Below are 20,277 nucleotides of genomic sequence, written 5' to 3'. Positions count from 1 at the left end.
ACTATTTTGCAACTTCTCTGTAAATTGGAAATAAAAATTTATTTAAAAGAAAGAATAAAGGGGGGGATGATAAATTAAGCAAAGATGGCAAAATGTTGAAAAGGGTTGAAGCTGGTTGAATGGTTGAGGGCTATGTGTTCCTTTCTTGGGTAAACGGAGCTTTGCAGGTCTCTCTCCCAGGTGTCTGGGTGTCAGAGCAGGACCCTAAGCCTCAGCTTCTTTATTCTGTTGTTCCCGTGACCTTGGTTTTACAGCCTTTCCCTGCATTTAACATTCTGCTTCCTTGGAAGAAAGAACTTAAATGATTTTCAGTGACCATGTGTCATAATGAATCATGAGATAATTTAACTATAACAATTTGTGAAAGAACTGCTAGACAACTGATATTGTAGGATACATTTTTTAATAGCTTTCCACCACCGGTTGCCCTCAAAACTCCCTGTTACCATGAGTACAATTCAGAAGAAGCCAAAGGATATGCTAATATAACACTGACATTAGGAATGCTACTGTCTGTTATTTTTCCCTTAATGAAGAGAGAAAATCTGACTAGCTTCTCATGCGTGTGAGGAAACTATAAAAATGTAGTTAAGAAAAGTGTTTTCTATCTCCCCGTATCTCATATGGGGCCCTACTAAGTGAAGACCAAGGAGAAGAGGATTAAAGGGGGCTTGACCAAAGATTCAGAAAAATAAAGTAGTTTCATGATGCTATTCTGTGAATAATACTTGATCTGCCCGTTAGTGAACCATGTTTCCTAGACTACCAGCAAACACAGGTTCTAGTGGATAGGCATTCTATCAGCCTGCAGCTGAGGTAAGTCATTTACACTGTGTCACATGTGTGAGGCTGCTGGAGTTTCTGTCATTACCATTAGCTAGCTAGAATTGTATAGCATTATCTTGTTGTATGTTTTATAATAGGCACTTTATGTATTTTCTCATTTATTATTCACTTCAGAGTCAGAATATATTTATGGAATTGTAGATAGGATTTTCAAGCTTTAGAAAATAATTTGTGAAATGCAAAAATGAGTTTGGAATCAAACTCGTTTTCCTAGCTTCCAGGAACACGATTTTTTAATCATTGCAGCTAATGCAAATGGATTTACCAGCTGTTTTTATATGGGCTTATTCTACTAATGAAAGAAAAAAACACAAAGTCATCATGTATGGTTATCTAAATTTTTCCAATATTCTTTTTCCTAACACGTCTTTTATTTAATGCTGTGTATTCTTTCTGCATCACCAGCAGTGGAGAGAATTTGATCAGAGTTGTGACTCTGAGAGCTGGAGTCACCTTATACTTTATTGTTATTGATTGATTGATTGATTGATTGATTTTTGAGACAGTGTCTCACTCTTTTTGCCCAGGCTGGAGTGCAGCGGGGCAATCTTAGCTCAATGTAACCTCTGCCTCCGAGATTTAAGTGATTCTCCTGCCTCAGCCTCCCAAGTAGCTGGGATTACAGGCATGCACTATCACGCAAGGCTAAATTTTGTATTTTTAGTAGAGACGGGGTTTCACCATGTTGGCCAGGCTAATCTCTAACCCTTGACCTCAAGTGATCCGCCCGCTTCAGCCTCCCAAAGTGTGTGAGCCACCACGCCCGGCTGGAGTCACCTGTACTTTAAACTGGGGCCCAACATGGAGTCAGGCTCATCTTTCTGGACCTGGGCAGCGCTAAGTAGCTCAGCCCATGCTACATTCCTAACATGGCCTTGCTGTGTGGTCAGTGTATCTGTTTTATAAAGACCATCTGACTGGTGCTGTTTTACCATTGATGTGCTATCGATGTGATTTTCTAGTTCCAAAAACACTAGTTTCAGTAATTAGTATAACTTAACTCCCTCTGAAATATTCTAGGGTCTCTGTTTCGTATTATTCAAAATAGAAATGAGAAGTCACTAAATTTATTGTTACTGACATCAGGAAGCCTTTATTGTAACCTATAGATAGAATATAAGTACAAATAATGCACTAAAGATTGTCTATATTTTTCAAGACTTTTTAGAAATAAAAGTTTTTGATTGTGTTAGAAAAAAATTAGACATTAAACATTGAAGGAGTAATGAGCTGAAAGATTACCATCTTTTGAAGTGATGGATTAGAAATAAAATAGGCATAAGTAGTTTTATGTAAGCTGCATTTTTTAAAGTAATCTGAAAGGCTTTAAAATTATGTTGCTGGTGGGCTTTCTGGTAACTTACATGGAAATTATTTTTTATATTTTTATCAAGAAGTCAGTTCCAGGCATTTAAATGAATAACTCATGAATACCTTTGGGTCTATGTCATGGGCCTCTTTTGGATTTCAAGGATATTGCAGGATTTTACATTCGTTCAATGAGACTCTTTAGTTTTTTGTACAAATATTTGGGTTAATGAGTAGCAACAAGCCTAACAATAAAGCTTGACTTGCATTTAGAAACAGGATTTCTAAGTAAACCTGTCCATATTTGCTAGCTAATTGTATTTTTTCTTTCTTTTTTTTTTTTCCCCCCTCTTTCAAAGCTGTATTTAATTTTACGGTCCAGTAAGGCAGAATTGGTATCACAAAAAATGCTGTCTTTTATGCATTATTTTCACATCTTAAGTTTTCTTTCTGAGCCTTAGTCTCTTTAGGTGAGGCAAAAGTCTCAGTGACCTTTGAGCGAAATGCTTTTGAGAGATGATAGTACAGGATAGGATCAAAGCACAGGTTCGACACAGCCAGGAGCAGTGTAGCCTCTTTGGCTTTGAAGAGTGAAATCCTGGTTGAGCAATCAGTTATGACTTCTGTCTGGCTGAGGGTGTATGGGATTCGGACAATGTGGTAAGGAACAAAGCATATGATGTAGCCCGTGGTCACTAAAAGTATGTTGATGAGAGCCTTTTTCACATTTGGATAATTTTCATTATCTTTGTTTCTGTAGAGCTGTCGAATTACAAGGCAATTGGATATTAAAATGATGGCTGAGAAATTTAAAAATATTGCTACACATATGAAATTTGTCAGCAAATGCCAATTTCTTCCAAATTCCTTTTTAAACTCCATACAACCCACATTTGACTTCTCCTTGATGTCTTTGATGGGAATCATCATATTTGGCACCATTATAAGAAGGACCATTAGCCACACAACCGTTGATATCATTTTGGCAAATCCAGGTTCTTGTATTCGGTAGATCTTGCAGCTGTGTGTCAACTGAAGACAGCGATCAATGCTGACAAATGCTAAGAAGATAATTGATAAGTACATATTGATATAGATGAGGCAGGCTGTTACTTGGCAGTGGAATATCTTCAGCTTCCAAGGTGCCACACCCAAGTCAACAACAATTTTCACCGGTAATGCCAGAGTAAGCAGGAAATCAGCTGTAAGCAAATTAATTAAGTAGATGCTCACACACCTGTGATTCGTATTCTTCTGTATAAAAGCCCAGGTTGCAAAACAACTTCCAATAATTCCAACAAGGAAAACTAAATAAAAAAAATATGTGAATGGCTCCAGATCTTTATAAACTGGGCAAAAGAACGAACTGTTTGTCATCTTGAGGGAAAGTAAGGATGACTTCTAAGACTCTGTAAAATAAACAAGGAAAGGGAGGTTAGTAATTAAAATTAGCAGCTATTTTCTTTAAAAGACATTTGTCTTCATAATACCATTGTATTTCTAGTTTTTAGAATTTTAGTGGTGAACTTGCCAGACCATGTGGCCTGGTGAGAACATACTAGATTGTGAAGATGCCTGGGTTTTCCATTGTCTGATTTTGTGACTTTCAGGAAATCCCATGCAGGTTTGCTTTTGGTAGGGATATTTTCAACCTCAGGTTTTTCCATTCCGGTAGTTCTTGTTACCAGTTGGGTTGGAAGTTAGTTTGCAGAGGAGATAAGTGAACTGAGATTCTGAGAAGTAGAGAGAGGAAACTAGGGTTGTGGTTGAGCCTGAAGAGGCTTTTTTTCTTGTTTTGTTTTTTGTTTTCCATAGATTCATGTAGCTCCTAAGGCTGGGAGAACACAAGCTGACTGGGGAAGTAAGGAGTTGATGGAAAATTGTCTCCAGCCTGGTCGTGAGACTGTCTCAAAAACAAAAAACAAAAAACACACACACACAAAACCACAGTTACCAGAACATGGATGTAAGCTTGTAAGTTCATTCATTACAAAATCTTTGGAGAAAGATTTATTTATATTAGTATCAAAACATGTGACTTCAACACTTGAGTTTTTTTTTTTTTTCTTTAATTGTGGATTTTGAAGCAGTTAAAAGCCCAGAAGCATAAGATATACCCTTAGAACTACTGTGATCGCCACTGATAATGACAGTGAAGTCTTGTCATGTCCCTCCCAAATCTGGTACATTGAGTGGGTTTAGTTAAACTGATAGGGCTCCCTTTGACCTGGTCTATTCAAACTCACATGCTTAGAGCTAAGGGTACATTAGTAACCTTTCTGGTGCTGCCTGTTGGTGTGGGTCCCCCTTTTGCATATTAAACGATGTTCTTTTGTTTTAAAGACCTCAAGATTATTTTTGTATTTTAGCAAGAAAAAATTTTATGCTATAATACAACCTTTTTAAAAGTAGCAAATAGTAAGTTATAGTGACCAACATAGAAGGCCAGATCAGCTACTCTGTAAGCGCCCTTTAATAAGAGAATAAAACTTCTGACGTCTTTCTGAATTTTAATTTCCCCAATTAGTTAATGATCCTTTGTGTGCATTTGTAATGAAACAATGTATGCAAACAGATGAATAAGGCATATGTACACAAAGCTTTCTAAATTCAAGTGCTGCTTAAAGGCTACATGCCCTTTCTCTTTCCCTACCTGAGTTAGCATGTTAGAGTCCATGAATAATGTAATTCTTTACCAAACTCGATGAAAATAATTAAGCAGTTGGTTTGTGTCTGGCATTATGCCAAATACTTTACATGTACTTATTTAACTTCTTATCATTTCCATAAGCTAGGTGTTGTTATTGTCCCTGCTTTATAGATGAGGAAACTGAGGCATAATGGGGTTACTTACCCAAGGTTATGTAACTGGTAAGATACAAAGCCAGGATTCCAACTCAGTCAGTCTGATCTCAGAATCACATTCAAAACCACTCCAAAACACTGCCTCAATAACAATAGTAAGATGATGATAGTAATGATGATGATGATGATTATATCTGCCAGGCTTTACTAAGGGCTTACTGTGTGGGCAGGAGCTATGTTCTAAACAATTTTTATGTAATAAAGCTGAAATAAACTATTCATTTTTAACTTTTTACCAAAATACTAAGAAAACAAGTTTAGGCTTTTCATGTATTTTGATGTTTTATGCATACAGCCACGCACATGCACACCGTACACACACACACACACACATGCACACGCACATTTAAAAACAAAACCTAGGCCCTATCCAATAAGTTTAAACCAACTTTGCTCTCAAAGCTTCCATAACCTAGTTTCTCTCTACCATGTCTACTATCTCTTAATCCCAGATTAAGATTGGGATTGGTGGGGTCTCTACTGTTCTGTGTACAGTTCCTTCCTGCCTTTATACTTTTGCATGTGATAGAAATTTTGGAGTCATAGGCTTTTAAGGATGGATAGAAACTTTACTGATAGCCTGTAGTCTAATTCCCAAGTCAGTTGAGGAGATTGAGGGCTGGCACTGGTGTGTTCCTCAAGCTTTCACAGCATGTTCAGGCAGGACTAGGATCTGCTCTTACTAGTGATCGTCTAAGCTCTCTGTCCTTATCCTTACTATTCCTGAATCCTGCTTATTCCAGAGCCTTCAGGAAGCTTCTCACATCTGAAAGCTACTCCAGGCTTTACTGATGTCCTTGGTGACCATGAATTTTGATAGTTACCATTTATTTGCACCTTGGAATTTTGAACATACTTTTCTTCTTTATGTGAAAAATTAGTATTTGTGTGCGTTGATATTGTGTCACATCTTGGCTTATTGTTACTTTCTAAGGCCCTAGGATTTTGGCTTATGCACTTTTATTTCAAATATTACATAATAGTAACATAATGTGTTTCTTTAAGTGCTCCATTGCTTACACAACTATAAAATAAGATTATTGTGTCAATGAGACTTATATGGTAAAGAGAAGAATTAGAGTAATTTCTTTTTATTAATTTTCTCTGTAACTAGAACTGACTATATGTATTCACCGTGCATGAATAATTTATTTGAAATGAATAACTAATCATTCAATAATTCTCAAGAATCATGGAGCATCTCACATTTCTCACATTTGTGTTTATGAACTTTTTTCTAAATTGCAGTGAAAAACAAATCTGTTTATTTAAAATTTTTGCTTATGTAAATTAGAGGTTAAACTATTGTATAATAACATCCTGTGTTCTGTGTCACAAGTTTGAGAATTAAGTGCTTATTAAATATTTTACCAGACAGTTACTTACCAGTGAAAATGTGAGATACTCAGAGGTAGTCCAACAACAACAATACAAGATTTTAACTGTCTCTGTAGTTTGGATAGAGTGCCCATTGCTTAGAAAATAAATAAACTGGCTGGGCACAGTGGCTCATGCCTGTAATCCCAGCACTTTGGGGGGCCGAGGTGGGTGGATCAGTTGAGGTCAGGAATTCGAGACCAGCCTGGTCAACATGGTGAAACCCTGTTTGTACTAAAAATACAAAAATTAGCCACCACCATTACAGGTGGCGGCGGGCACCTGTAATCCCAGCTACTCAGGAGGCTGAGGCGGGAGAATCGCTTGAACCCAGTATGTGGAGGTTGCAGTGAGCCGAGATCATACCACTGCTCTCCAGCCTGGGTGAAAATGCGAGACTCCTCCAAAACAAAACAAAAGAAAAACAAAATAAAAGTTTATTAGATTTTCTATGGGAGTTGCAGTGGAATTTTCTTGAAATCACCTATTGTAATGTTTGTAGAGGAAAGTCATCTTAAAGCCTGTTGTTCCCGTTGTGAAGATCTACAACATGGCCTCTATCCACTCAGTTATAACATTGAGTTACTGAATAGTTATGCTCGCTCAGGTATTCAGTCGGGTGTCAGTTATCCTGTCTTTTGGAGACAGATGAATGGGTTCATCAGATACAAGGAAATTATAGTGTCATTCACAGCTAGGACCTATTTAGAGGTCCTAAAAATTGATGCTTTCTTATACAGCTTGGCTTTTTCTACTTATAAGCCTTAAATACTGAAAATCACAATTTTGTTTTCCATGGAAAAGCATTTGAGTATATTAAGTGTTTAAAAAGACATACCTGGGGCTATCTTCCGTGAGCCTCAGCAGGCCTTGCTGCAAGTCTTCAGAGAAGCAGGAGCTGTTTGGTTAGCCGCAGCAGTAGCAGCCCCATTGCAGGCTGCTGGCTTTACTAAAAATTTCCTTTCCTTTTTGTGTGGTTTTAAAATGTTGCATATTGACGTAGATGAAACTGTGGTTTGCAAGTAGTTTAACTTTATATGAAGTTCTCCTAAAGAAGATTTTTAAATATATACAATTTCATGTATGCTTTCTTAAGCAATTTACTTGTCATATTTTTTAGAGAAAAGATCTTCATTTGTCTGTTTTAGTACCTAGCCTTTTTTTAAAGTATCCAAGATATGTTCTGTGTCATAATGATTTCAAAGAATATCACTCTTTATGCCTTGATGGGGATTAATAATTAAAGATATAAGGTGTTTATGCAATTATTTCTTCAGTATACATAGTAACACAGCATTTCAAAGTTAAAATTGAAAAAATAGTTGCGCTGTTTAATACCTGCTGAGACACCTATTATTAAAAAAAAGTAAACAAAAATGTATTTTACAGAGTCTGCTAATGTATGTTTTATTTATGTTATTTTGTGTTCATTATAGAAAAATCTGGAAATAGAAATAAAAAAGGAACATGCAGAGAGATAATTACTGTTAATATTTTTGGTACATAAGTTTTAAATTTTTTCTATGATTATGTATTTCCACTTAAATGTTATTCCTACTATTTTGTAGTTTATAATTTTTCATTGAAGAATATATTGTATATATTTTCAATTTATGAGATTAGGCTTGTAGTTAGTATTTGTCTATTTGACTCAAACAGCTTAATGGATTGAAATAGTATTTAGTAATTAATAGATTGTGTGTAAAGGAACCCTACAGTGTGTATGTAAGTTGTTTGGTTAAATGTTCATTGTGTCTGTGGCTGAACAAGTGTTTGTTGAATGTTTGAAAGAAGGCTAGCACAGTGGGGAACCTAACAAACATATTTTCAAGAGTTTTACATTTTCTGGTTTGAAGTTGATGTGTAAATGCAAAGCCATTGCCTGGTTAGTTAGGGTCTGGTTTCTTCTAATGCTTCATTGGCTTGGTAGGTGTTTTGGTTTCTTTTAATAATACTTGGTCAGTTTTCTAGATAAGAAAAAAGAAGATACCTTTCCAGGATCTAAAATTAATCCCTTGGTATTAGTTTTTAAAAAGAAAAATCTCTCAAAAGATGAAATGAGAAGTATCTAGCTAGGGAGAATTTAGGGAAAGTCTAAGGAGACTTTTGAAAAAAATGTAAAGATGCTTATGATGATATTGGTCACATTTCAGGCATTCTGACATCCCCCCAAATTCATATAATTATTATTTTTGCCAGTGAGGACCATAAATTATAAAGTAGGAGGGAAAAAGCAAATGTTTCTCAAACATTTTATGTTAAGAACCACTGTGAACTTCATCATCATAGTGCTAGGAAAGGATCTTTCTTTTAAGATATGTATGCTTCAGTGTTGTACAGGACTCACTGAAGAACATATTTGTAGAAAAGACGTATTTGCAGACAAGTAAGTGAGAAGTGATCAGGGCTTACATTCACTGGAGGGTAGAGGGGGTGAAAGGGAGAGAATTTAGAGATGGGTGCAGTTGACTGTAAACAGTGGTAAATGATTTTACCATGGCATGGAGAAAAACTGGGATGAAAGATTTTTGACAGAGTTTCTGTTTTGCTTTTTTTTAGGTAAGTCTCTTTATATGTTTACTTCCCTGGTTCACTGTAAAGTTATAGACAAAATTGAAAAGTACAAACAATTGTACTTAAAAATCTACTCAGGCCACAGTTTCTGTGTCTGGATTGCCAAATGTGAAAGCACTAAAGTGCCCTTGTTCTCAGAGTTCTATTTAATTTTTAGAATAGTGAGAATTAATCTTTTAATGGAGAGATGAATCATATTCCTCCTCTTGAGAATGAGCTTGGGCGACCTGGCTTTGTGTGGAAGTTTATTCACAGTGGAAATATGTGTATTTTTCATTTTTTTATACGAGTTTCATTTGATTTTCTAGAAGCCACTTTTTCTATCTGTTTCATTGAGGACAAGTGTTTGTGACTGTATTTAGTGTTCCAGGAAGTTGCATGTCATCACTAACACGCACCCAAGCGGGAAGAAGTGAGGCGAAGTTATTTTTCCCTTACCTTGGTCATGGCAGTGCTGTTTGTTTAATAAATAATCTGTTCATTACTTATGAGTATTTCATGGATATTTTGTATGTGTAAAATAAAAATTAAAGGTAAGTGCTCCTCCAAGTTATTAAGAAAGAAAATATTTTCTGTAGTCTCTCCTATCCACACAAAACGTGTTTTTGATTTTATTGAACACAAATACCAAATAACAGTATTTCAGTAGAAATATTTTCTTTGAATATTTAGCGTTTTTAAAATGTGCTTTTTCAGTGTAGCATGGAAGCCATTTGGAACTAATGAAGAAGGGGAAAGCGAATGTTGGGGTCGATGGTCACTGCCACAGCCAGGCGCACAGGTCTGAGGACTTGTTTTTGTTAAAACAAACAAGCCATGAGATGCAGGAGATTCTGCCTCTTACAGATGGGGAAACTGTGGTGCAGAGAAATTAAGGCCCGCTCAAACCTGCACAGTTAGACCCTGGCATCCCAGCTCTTAATTATGCTTCTTACAATGAAAGTGTTAGGGACAGTGATTACAATGGAGGCCATCAGGTCAGTCCAGGCCCCCTTCCCATTTAGTATTTGTAACCATTTGAATTTGCATGCCATTGGGTGGTAGAACACCCAGTGTACCACAGTTCTAACCTTCCTGATGGAGTTTTCAGCCTCCGGAATGTGAATTTAGGATGCTCTTACATCAAAATAGTTTATATCTGAAAGATTTTTATGATCAGTCATTTCTGCCACAGCCTGTGCAACTCCAAATTCAGCCCTGTCTCTGCAGCCATTGTGCTTCAGGGTTATGTTTTGAAAGAAAATAATTTTTTTTTTTTTTTTTGCACATAATTCTCTTTCCCACCTGGATTAGCCCAAAGATTTTTTTCCGTGCTCCTAGATTGGTAGCTTTAAATCTGAGAGTGACTGTTGTGAATAGGCAGTGTAGTTTTAAAGTGAAATGTAGACATACGGTTTCCATGTTACTGTTTCTGTATTACTTAAATTCTGCCTTGTTTTTTTCTCTTTAGTGAAATGGAGAATACATGTTTGGAAATGATTTGAAGGCAAAGGTTGTTTTTGCACATTCTTGGAATGTGAACTCAGTTAAAAGAATGGCTGGGTACATTACCCTGTCATTTCCCCTTGACAGTCCTTTTGGTTGTCTGCCTTTTTATTGATGTTATTGCATCAACATTTCATTTTACCTTTTGGTTGTAAGGTGTGACTGCTATTTGGTCCATGGTTATAAAATAATTTATGGAGGGAAAATTCATAATAAAGAACGTTTAAAGATTATCTTGTTTCTTTTTGGTCACTGAATGTCATGCTTTTTTTCCTCATTTGATTGTTTATGGTCCATTTCTTATGAACTTATGACTAACACATTTTCAAAACACAGAACACATTTTAAAAACTCGTTAGTTACTTTCCAAGAGAATGTTCTTTGGAGAACGTCTCCCTTTTCCTAGCCATGTAATTTTTTTTTTTTTTTTTTTTTTTCTTTTTTAAGACAGGGTCATCTTATGTTGCCCAGGCTGCAGTGCAGTGGTTATTCAGAGGTCTAATCATAGCCTGTTACAGTCCCAAACTCCTTGGCTCAAGCAATCCTCTTGCATCAGCCTCCTGAGTAACTAGGACTACAGGTGCACACCACTGCACCCAGCCATGTGAATATTTCTTGATCAAGTATTTATGAAAAATTATAACAGCAAGTATTTATTGATTGCAGGCTGCCTCCTGAGCTCTTATCCTGGAGAATATTTTATGCTTTGTAAAGGAGTGATAAGGAATCTTATCACCTGCTATGTGCTGTTAGAACCTGTGGGAATCCGGGAAGTGTAGTGCTCCAGACTGTGGTAGGGTGAACGGGAGCTTCTTCAGAATGAGCTACAAGGTGGCATGCTTGAGGGATGACACAGATAATTGGAGTATGAGAAATTTTTTGGGGGGACTGTCAGGCAATTTAGGGGCTTAGGTGTCTCCGTGAGGAAAAGATTGAGACAAAATCTTGGATGCTTCCTGGGATTTTAATAAAGTAAACATTGGAGAGCTCATGGCTATACAAGGGAAGGAGCTGTCAATTCAGCAATGTTAGGTAAATCTGCCAGCATTGGAGTTTGCTTGGTTAGGAGAGAAAGTGGAAGATGAGAAACCAGTTAAGGAATGATTGCAGTCATTTTAAGTGAGAAGCAATAAGGATCTGAAATTACATGGGAAGGGAGGAATAGCTGAGAACCACTGCAGAAGTAAAATCACTGCAGTGGAGGGTAGAGAGGGAGAAGAGGAGACTGAAGTTTTAGTCCTGGGAAAGGAAGTCTGAGGAGAGAGGCAGACTGGTCATGTAGAAAGGTGAATTTGGTTTATTGGCTTACAGAGTTTCTATTTGATATAACTTAGATTTTTATTTTATTCTTTTTCATTTAAGTTTTAAATGTTTCTCAGAGCTTTATCTGTCATTAACCAAAACATTCTAAATGTACTTTGTAAACACTTAAGGAGCTCTTATTTTGAATGGTATTGATGTTGGTTTTCTTACTTAAAATAAGACAATTTTTCTTATTTTTCACCTACTTTCATACTATTAGATAAGAACTACACTTGGCCATGACAATTTTTTTTAATGGTTGCATGTTTTTCTTAACAAGAAAGTGAATTTGATGTGGAGTTGAAATTGGCTTTTATAAGGATTACGTTCTCATGCAGGCAATATGATAGCACAGAGAGCTGGTATTCCTTTAGAAAGATAATGGTTGAAAGTACAACATAACAGCTTGGAAAAACCTGCAAGTTAAATATAGAGACTCTTTTAGCTTAGAAAATAGAACATTGAGGCCGGGCGCTCACGCCTGTCATCTCAGCACTTTGGGAGACCGAGGTGGATGGATCACCGGAGGTCAGGAGTTTGAGACCAACCTGACAAACATGGTGAAACCCCATCTTTACTAAAAACACAAAAATTAGCCAGGCATGGTGGTGAGTACATGTAATCTCAGCTACTCGAGAGGCTGAGGCAGGAGAATTGAACCCTGTGGTGGAGGTTGCAGTGAGCTGAGATCACGCCACTGCACTCCAGCTTGGGGAACAAGAGCGAGACTCTATCTCAAGAAAAGAAAATAGAAAATCAAGAATTTAAGTAATGTAATATTGTACGATATGATGAGGCCATGTTTTCTTGGTGTTCATTTATGTCAGGAAATGGAATGATAGGAAAGTAAGCCCTTTGTCACACACTTTTGGGGCAGGTTTAGCCGGTCATCAAATGATGGGGGATTTGGGAGAGAAGGGAGAAGTAGTGCCGATGTGGGTTTCCCTTGCCATGCTGATACCATGAAAGTTAAGGCTGGTGACACCTGGAGGCTGATAAAGAACAAATTTACTCCCTGGTCTTAAGTACTGTGTTGCAGGTCCCCAAAAACACATGATATAATGTTTAGGAAGTGAAGTGAAGTGGCTAGTGGCTATGACTGCGACCATGAGAGAAGCCATAGAATCATACAATTAACACCTTCAAAAAGTAACAAGTAGTCTTATAAACTTTATCAGTGAGAATACCTGTCATATATTTTGCTGTTTATTGAGGTGGACCTATTTTTATAACACCCCTTTCATGCTTATACCCAACTTATATTGAAGCAGGGGAAGATAGGAATGCAGTAATATCTCTTATTTCCTAAAAATCTTGAGACCGCTTTGGGAAGCACTTTTTTGTTTCTTTTTTGTAGCTGATTTACATGTAACATTTATCACATACATTTACTGCAGAGAAATTAATACGACATTTAATCATTTTGTGCAAGCAGTACTATAAAGTGGTTAAAACATTTTGAAAAGTGACCTGTGGGAAAGGAAAACGACATTTTGTTAAAGTGGTTCTTTTGACGGGGATGTCTTGTCATGAAACGGTAATCCACATGCCATTAGAGTCTTGTGGAAGATAGTGACCAAAAGGAAGTAATGGCTTTTACTGTTGAAGACCACACAGTACCAAATACACAAACCCTCACAGTGCTGCTTACCGAAAAGAAATCCCATGTCATTTTGGGGGAGTGATCTGTTATATTTGTAATTTGTGTAATATTATCTCTTGATGTTACAGATATTTTTTGTATTTATTGATACTTTTTCTCCAGAGTTAAAAGATATAGATGGCAATGATAGGGTTAAGGATAGAACACAGAACTAATGACACATACATGACTAACATCGTCAAGCAGAAGCACAGCTTTGTGTGAGGGTGTTTTCTAGAATTTCTGAACTCTTTAGATTACTCTGTTAGATAAAACCAGTGTATCACGGGTTTCTCATTTGTAGTTGCCAAAAGAAAGAAAGAAAGAGAAAAGAAACCAATTAAAATTGGGCTTATTGGCTGTGGGTATGGTTTTACGTGAAGACTGATGCAGGCACTCAGCTTTGTAACCAGGACTGAGTTTGTAGCATGTCTTCAGTGTGCCTTCCATGGTGTCAGTTTCAACTCATAGGGTGCTCTAGGCTGTCTTCCTATGGTAGCCAGATGAAAGAAGTGCTTCTAGACTTTATATCTTTGTGGCACACCCTCCAGATAATTTTTTCAGAAACCTAGAACTTGCTCTCATTAGGTCAAATTGGATCATGTTCCATCCCAACTTGTGGCCAGTGGAATCAGACATGTTGATTGCCTAGAGTCAGTTATGGCTGGCCCCTTGTGTGGGGGATGGGGTCAGCTGCATAAGATAGCTGCATGGTTGAGAACAGGACAAAATGACTTTCCCAAAGGAAAAATTTTGCTTCTGTTTCTGGGAAAAGAAGACGTAGGTTGAAGATGACCAGCGAATGAGCACTAGTCATGACAACATTTTGTAAAAGACCATTGCAGGGTTCACCCACCTCTGGGTAGATGTCAATGTGTAATCTTTTTATATGATTATGATCTTTCTATGATCTGTTTCTTGATTACTCTTATCTCAAATATTCCTTTTATAAAAACACCTTAAAACATTTTGTATAGGTAGTTGTTGAATCACTTATGCATCAAAATGGAATTAAGGATTCCTGTTAAAGGGAAATTTTTAGTCGTCATGAGTGACTTTTGAATACCTTTCTGTGAGATTTCTGCATTCCACATGTTACAGAGTAGCCAGTGGCGTATTCTGTCTGCAGGTGTATTTTCTTTTCATTGGCGCCCCAGCAATGTAAAAACTTTGTGACTTTTCATATCTTGAAAAATGAGGAGATAATTGACTAGAGCTGAGAGCCCTTTGACCTCTCTTGGTGAGGCAGAGGCTCTCAGCACACCATCATCATTAGCTTCCCCTGTTTCCTTACAGCCGTGTTTACAGTGCCTTCTGCAGGCGCCTGATTGTAAGCCTCGGTGGGCACCCTGAACACTGGCATGCCTGCACTGTAGCTTTATCTACAAAAGGACCCTGCAAGTGTTACCTGTTGCCCACCTACACTAGTGCTAGTGATCTCAGGGAAGTTGCTGGGTTAATTTATTATTGCTGGTGCTCTGCCACTTGGTTTTTAGTTGTTACTCTGGACCTGCAAGTTCTAATAGGCAGTAACTATTACTCAACTGTTGCTTCACCATATCCTTAACTGCATTGCATGTTGTTTCCTGAAAAATATTACTTTTGCATTGCTATTCTGCTTTAGCATGTGCTTACAAAGGCATTTCTTGGTGCTACTCATCTTCTCTTTTTCACTTTCACTTTTTACCATGGCCCAGTAGGGGGCATTTAAAACCCTGGTATTTACTCATTTGTCCTGGCCAGTGTAAGTTGTAAAGAATAAACACAGCCTCTTTTTTTTTTTTTTTTAACAGATGTGGTTAAACAATTATAGCAAGCTTAGTTTACCAAGCACATTTGTGATAGCATAGCAATTTTCGTTTTTTATTTTTTGAGAGAGTCTGATTGACCCAGAATTGGGAACTGTTAGGACGGTGGAAAGTAGATACTGAGGGGAAAAAAAAAACCTGTCCAGCTTTTCCCCAATTTAGGGTATTTTTTTCTGAGTTTTGCCTAAAATATTGATGAGGTTATAGGGCATATGAAGTACTTTTGTTTCTTTTTTTGACATACGGTCTTGCTCTGTTGCCCAGGCTGGAGTACAGCAGCACAATCATGGCTCACTTCAACCTCTGCCTCTTGGGCCCAGGTGATCACCACCTCAGTCTCCCCAGTAACTGGGGCTATAGGCGTACACCACCAAGCCTGGCTAATTTTATTTTTTTGTAGAGACAAGAGTTTTGCCATGTTGCCCAGCCTGGTCTTGAACTCCTGGACTTAAGTGATCTGTCCACTTTTGCCTCCCAAAGTGTTGGGAGTACAGGTGGGAGCCACCATGCCCTATCTGGAGTACTTATTCTGAAAAGTAAGTGGCAGATAGAATTTTTGAATTCTCTATGTAACTGCCTCCCTTGTATTAGCATAATACATATGCATAATTTATATGCATAATTGAGCATATAAAGAAACTACATATGTCCTGACTATGAGGACATATGAGGAAACTAATGTTTCCTCATGTTGATTATTAAAAAAATAGACAGTATTAAATTTCTTTATTAGTATATAGACAGTAAAGCATGAAACAGATACAAACATTACTTATAAAAATGTTTTGAAAGAACATTTGAAACATGGATGAGTGTCTTCTAGCCAGTTAATAGCAGAGAAAGAATTTAGTTTTGGTAGCTCTCATAAGCCAGTAACCATATGCCATGTCTCCAGATGTAAAATCCATCTGTTTTCCAGAAAAATGTGATGTGTGAATTTTCTTTTTATGTGTTATTTTGCACGCATTAATGTAAATTTTAGATTAAAAAAAAACAAGTTTATTTGCTTTCTAAGAAAATGACCTCTTTTCCCATTTGCCAACAGAATAATATATATTCTAGGGTGTGGGTGTGTCTTTTTCCCAGTCATCTTATTTTTCCCATACTGTTGAACAGGGGAAGTTGCTAATAACATATGCCAATATTTAGTTTCTGTCAGTAAAGCCTACTTAAAAATATTATAGGTTGGGCGTGGTGGCTCACTCCTGTAATCCCAGCACTTTGGGAGGTCCAGGCGGGTGGATCACGAGGTCAGGAGATTAAGACCATCCTGGCTAACGTGGTGAAACCCCATCTCTACTAAAAATACAAAAAAAATTATCTGGGCATGGTGGCACACATCTGTACTCCCAGCTACTCAGGAGTCTAAGGCAGGAGAATCGCTTGAACCCAGGAGACGGAGGTTGCAGTGAGTCGAGATTGTGCCACTGCACTCCAGCCTGGGCGACAGAGTGAGACTCCGTCTCAAAAAAAAAAAAAAAAAAAAAAAAAAATTTTGACGCCAGAACCCCAGGCTTATTAAATGGCATAAGTCTTTGTAGAAAACATATTTAGCATGTATCTAGTGTCCTCAAAGTGCTATCAGAAAAAAAAAATTTTCTTGCTAAGTATGCAATTAATATTCCTTTTCCTTTGCAGTGCCATGAAGTAAATCAATGAGGGGTTTCTTAGGTGATTTTCTGGGTGTCTGCTTATCCTGCTTCTTCAAATCAGGAAAAAAAGTTGACTTTTTATTGCAAATAGCCCTCTAGCCCTTCATCAAACTGTGCCTGCTTTCAAGTTAGTCTTTAAGCACAGTGTTGAAAAGAATTACATACTAGATTCTGGTGTTTAGAGAAAGAAGATGCCTGAGTGAGTTGTCTTTGATTATGTCCTGTTTTATTTACTATATAAATTTCTACATTAACTGACCAGACTAGTGGTTATAAACTTAAACTTATTTTAATATAATAGAATTGAATAATTGTGTGTATTAATTTTTTATTAATAGAGAATAGAAAGGTCAGTATTAGAGAAATTACGGATGGATGTGTTCTCTTTGATGTTACAAAAAAGCATGGAAACTTATATTTGAATTTTATTGAACTAAATTGGATGGCAGTGCTAGAGATAATACTTCTGATGAGGGCACATATTTATTTATCTTATGTAATTGAAGATGACAACATGCACATGTGGTCTTTATTTGGAAGAGGGTAGGAACTCACAAAGTATCTATGCTTTCAAGTGTTGTATTTCCTCTTTTGGTTCTGGAAATATCTAGGTCATTCTGAGCTTTTAATGGGATGTGCAATTTCTTACATAAGATTTCCCTAAATGGCTGGCATAGAAAGAAATAAATAATAGGGTCCAGGCATACATTTGCAGCAGATAGTAGCAGAGTGAATTCTTTCATATACCGCAAGATTTCTTTTGACTGGCAGCTGTAATGAGCTTCAGTCTGACTCTTTGTGTAGGGGATTCTGGCAATATGGTAAGGTACAAAACAGACAAAAAACACGAACACGATGCTGAATATGTTGCGGCTAGATTTCTTTTTGACTGAAGTGGAATTCCGACTTGACTTAAGGTGGGACTTAAAGATCTTCTTTGTGATAGCAGTATAGAAGACGATTAACAAAAGAAACACAATCCAGAAGATGCCCACGAAGATGTAGTTTGATGCTGTGTGCCACTTCCGTCCCAGTTCACTTTTCAGTTCTATACATTTTATATTTGTAACCTCCCTAACACTCTGGTTGGTCAGAATAATATTTGGAACAGCAAGGAGGAGCATGAGCATCCATACTATCACTGACAGGAGTTTGCTGTAACTTACTGACTGGATGAAAGAAGTCCAAAGGGGCTTTACAATTTTATAATATCTGTCAAAGCTGATGAGCCCAAAGAACACAATGCTGACGTACATGTTGACGTAGAAGAGCACGGCAGAGACCCTGCACACAAACACATTCAGCTGCCAGGGGCCAAGGCCTGAGTCACTAAGGATCTTGAAAGGAAAAGTCAGGCTCATCACAAAGTCAGCAATAACAATGTTCTTGAGATAGATGATGAAACTCTTGGAGCTGGGCACGTAAAAGAATATCCATCCTGACACTCCATTGAGTAGGATTCCCGCAATGAAGACCGCACAGTACAGCACGGGAATGATCTGCTGAGTGATCAGGAGGTTCTTAGAGCAGGATTCGTCTGGAGGCTGTGTGGAGGTTGAATTGATCATCTTGTAACTTCTGAAGGCAGAGGCCTGAAAAGAGGTGTGAACTAGTCACTCACAGGGCACTTATGGTCTCCAAGACATTTGCTGAGTAGTAAGGCAAAGGGCAATGAATATAGTCAAACCTACCAAGTTTTTGAAGCCACCTTTTTACTCTGTGTAAGTTAGACACTCATCCATCCCTCCCTCCCTCCCTCTGTTCTTCCTTTTCTTTCTTTTGGTCTTCCTTTTCTCCTTTCCCTCCCTCTTTTCCCCTTTACCCACTCCCTGCTCCCTCTTTTCTTCCTTCTCCCCTCTCCCCCTCCCTTTCCCCCCTCCCTTCCCCCCTCTTCTTCCTTTTTTTGGGCACTGAAAAGGGAAGAATGGAGTAGCCAGGTGGCAGTAAAGAGAAACTGGAGCAGCAGGGCAGTTTGAGAACTTCTAGGTAATAACGGAGACAGCATGTCCCTAAAATAATAATGGTTCCCTATAAAACTCCAGAGTTCTAGGAAATACTCACTTAGGTATAATCTTAAAAGGTAATAACTGTAAAAGCAGAATTAATGTTTTATTTTATTCAGAATCCCATGTGTAATGTATTTTTTTAAAACCTATGTTGGAAATGCGATTGTTTTTTCCTAAAAGAGAAATTTTTATGGATTCATAAAAATCATTATAAATGTTTACATATTAAGAGCTATTCGGACAGACCTTACTTTTAGAAAAGTGTATTCTACATTTATGTTGGACATGAGACAGTGTCTAACAAGCATATACATTCAAATGTTAACTGGTATTTTTGGTATGGGATTATGGGTACCTTTTCAATATTGAGCTTTTTTGTTTTTTTTCCCATTGAAAAACTGATTTGCATTATTTTTACAAATTAGAATACAAATACAAATGATAAAAAGTGCTTTAAACATTCTGAGAAATGCTTCCCAAAGTACATTCTACATCTGTACTGTTCAGTATGGTAGCCACTAGCCATGTGTGGGTATTGAGCACTTGAAATATGGCCTGTCCAGATTGAGATGTTCTGTAAGTATAAAATGCACTCTAGACTTTGCAGACTTAGAATGAAAAAATGTAAAGTATCTCAATATTTTTAATATTGATCCCATGTTGAAGTAATATTTACAAATGCTCTATTAAATAAAGTATATTATTAATCTTAAATTTCACTTCATTTTACTTTTTAAGACTCTGGCTGCTAGAAAATTTTAAATTACATGTGTGGTTCACATTATGGTTTTATTGCACAGTGCTGTGCTAGGTGTTATCCAGAACTCCTATTGTTTAGGAATCCTGTATATTCCTCACTGATGTCGGAAGTGTTGATTTAGGGCAGAGGGAAGACTAGAATTAAATTCAAAAGGTTATTTGATGTATCGGAAACAAACGTTTACTGCCCATCTTATATGTGAGCAATGCCAATTATCCTGCTTAAAACCCTTTAGTAGTCTGTCCTTGCCCTCAGGAGAATGTCCGAAGTCTGTAATGTTGAAGTCCTTTCTTGTTCTGCCTCCTGCTTCTTCCACCCCCAGCACTGAGTTCCTGCTGTCCTGGGCCCTTCTGCTTCTTTTTAGCTTCGATGATTTCTGTCTGTCTGGACCTTTGCACAGACTTTCATTTGTGTGGAAAACTGTTTCCATACCTTCCTGACTGGCTAACTTCTCTTCATCCTCAAGTCCTCCGCTTAGCTGTCACTTTCCTTAGGAATCCTCAACTTTCTGAGCCTGGTTTGGGGTGGATTGAGTGTGTGCTTATCATCCTGTGTCTTTCTCCTCTCAACACTCCTCTCCAGCTGTTTGTCTCTTCCACTACTACAGGCTCCTTCAGAGGAGAAAGATCATGTCATTTTTTTACTCTTGTAT

The 20,277-nt window shown here is 37.4% G+C and overlaps 3 protein-coding genes across 9 annotated transcripts in view; 1 reads left to right on the top strand and 2 right to left on the bottom strand.

Moving 5' to 3' along the window:
• Nucleotides 1–20,277, top strand: part of MED12L (mediator complex subunit 12L) — a 341,749-nt gene that overhangs the window by 108,264 nt on the left and 213,208 nt on the right. The window lies entirely within an intron of this gene.
• GPR171 (G protein-coupled receptor 171) lies at nucleotides 83–7,837 on the bottom strand. The gene is made up of 2 exons (XM_008008695.3): nucleotides 7,235–7,837; nucleotides 83–3,563 (listed from the first exon to the last, which is right to left on the bottom strand). The coding sequence occupies exon 2, from the start codon at nucleotides 3,529–3,531 to the stop codon at nucleotides 2,572–2,574; it is 960 nt and encodes a 319-aa protein (XP_008006886.1). The 5' UTR covers nucleotides 3,532–3,563; nucleotides 7,235–7,837; the 3' UTR covers nucleotides 83–2,571.
• Nucleotides 14,587–20,277, bottom strand: part of P2RY14 (purinergic receptor P2Y14) — a 64,255-nt gene continuing 58,564 nt past the window's right edge. For both annotated transcript variants that reach the window (XM_008008696.3, XM_008008699.3), the window contains one exon: nucleotides 14,587–18,451. In XM_008008696.3, the coding sequence (XP_008006887.1) occupies nucleotides 17,411–18,427 (1,017 nt within the window). In that variant the 5' untranslated portion in view covers nucleotides 18,428–18,451 and the 3' untranslated portion in view covers nucleotides 14,587–17,410. The remainder of the gene's footprint in view (nucleotides 18,452–20,277) is intronic.

The sequence above is a fragment of the Chlorocebus sabaeus genome, chromosome 15, assembly GCF_047675955.1.
Source record: "Chlorocebus sabaeus isolate Y175 chromosome 15, mChlSab1.0.hap1, whole genome shotgun sequence".
NCBI classification, from domain to species: Eukaryota; Metazoa; Chordata; class Mammalia; order Primates; family Cercopithecidae; genus Chlorocebus; species Chlorocebus sabaeus.
The sequence above is the reverse complement of the archived record's forward strand: the minus strand, read 5'-3'. Positions and strand labels throughout refer to the sequence as shown.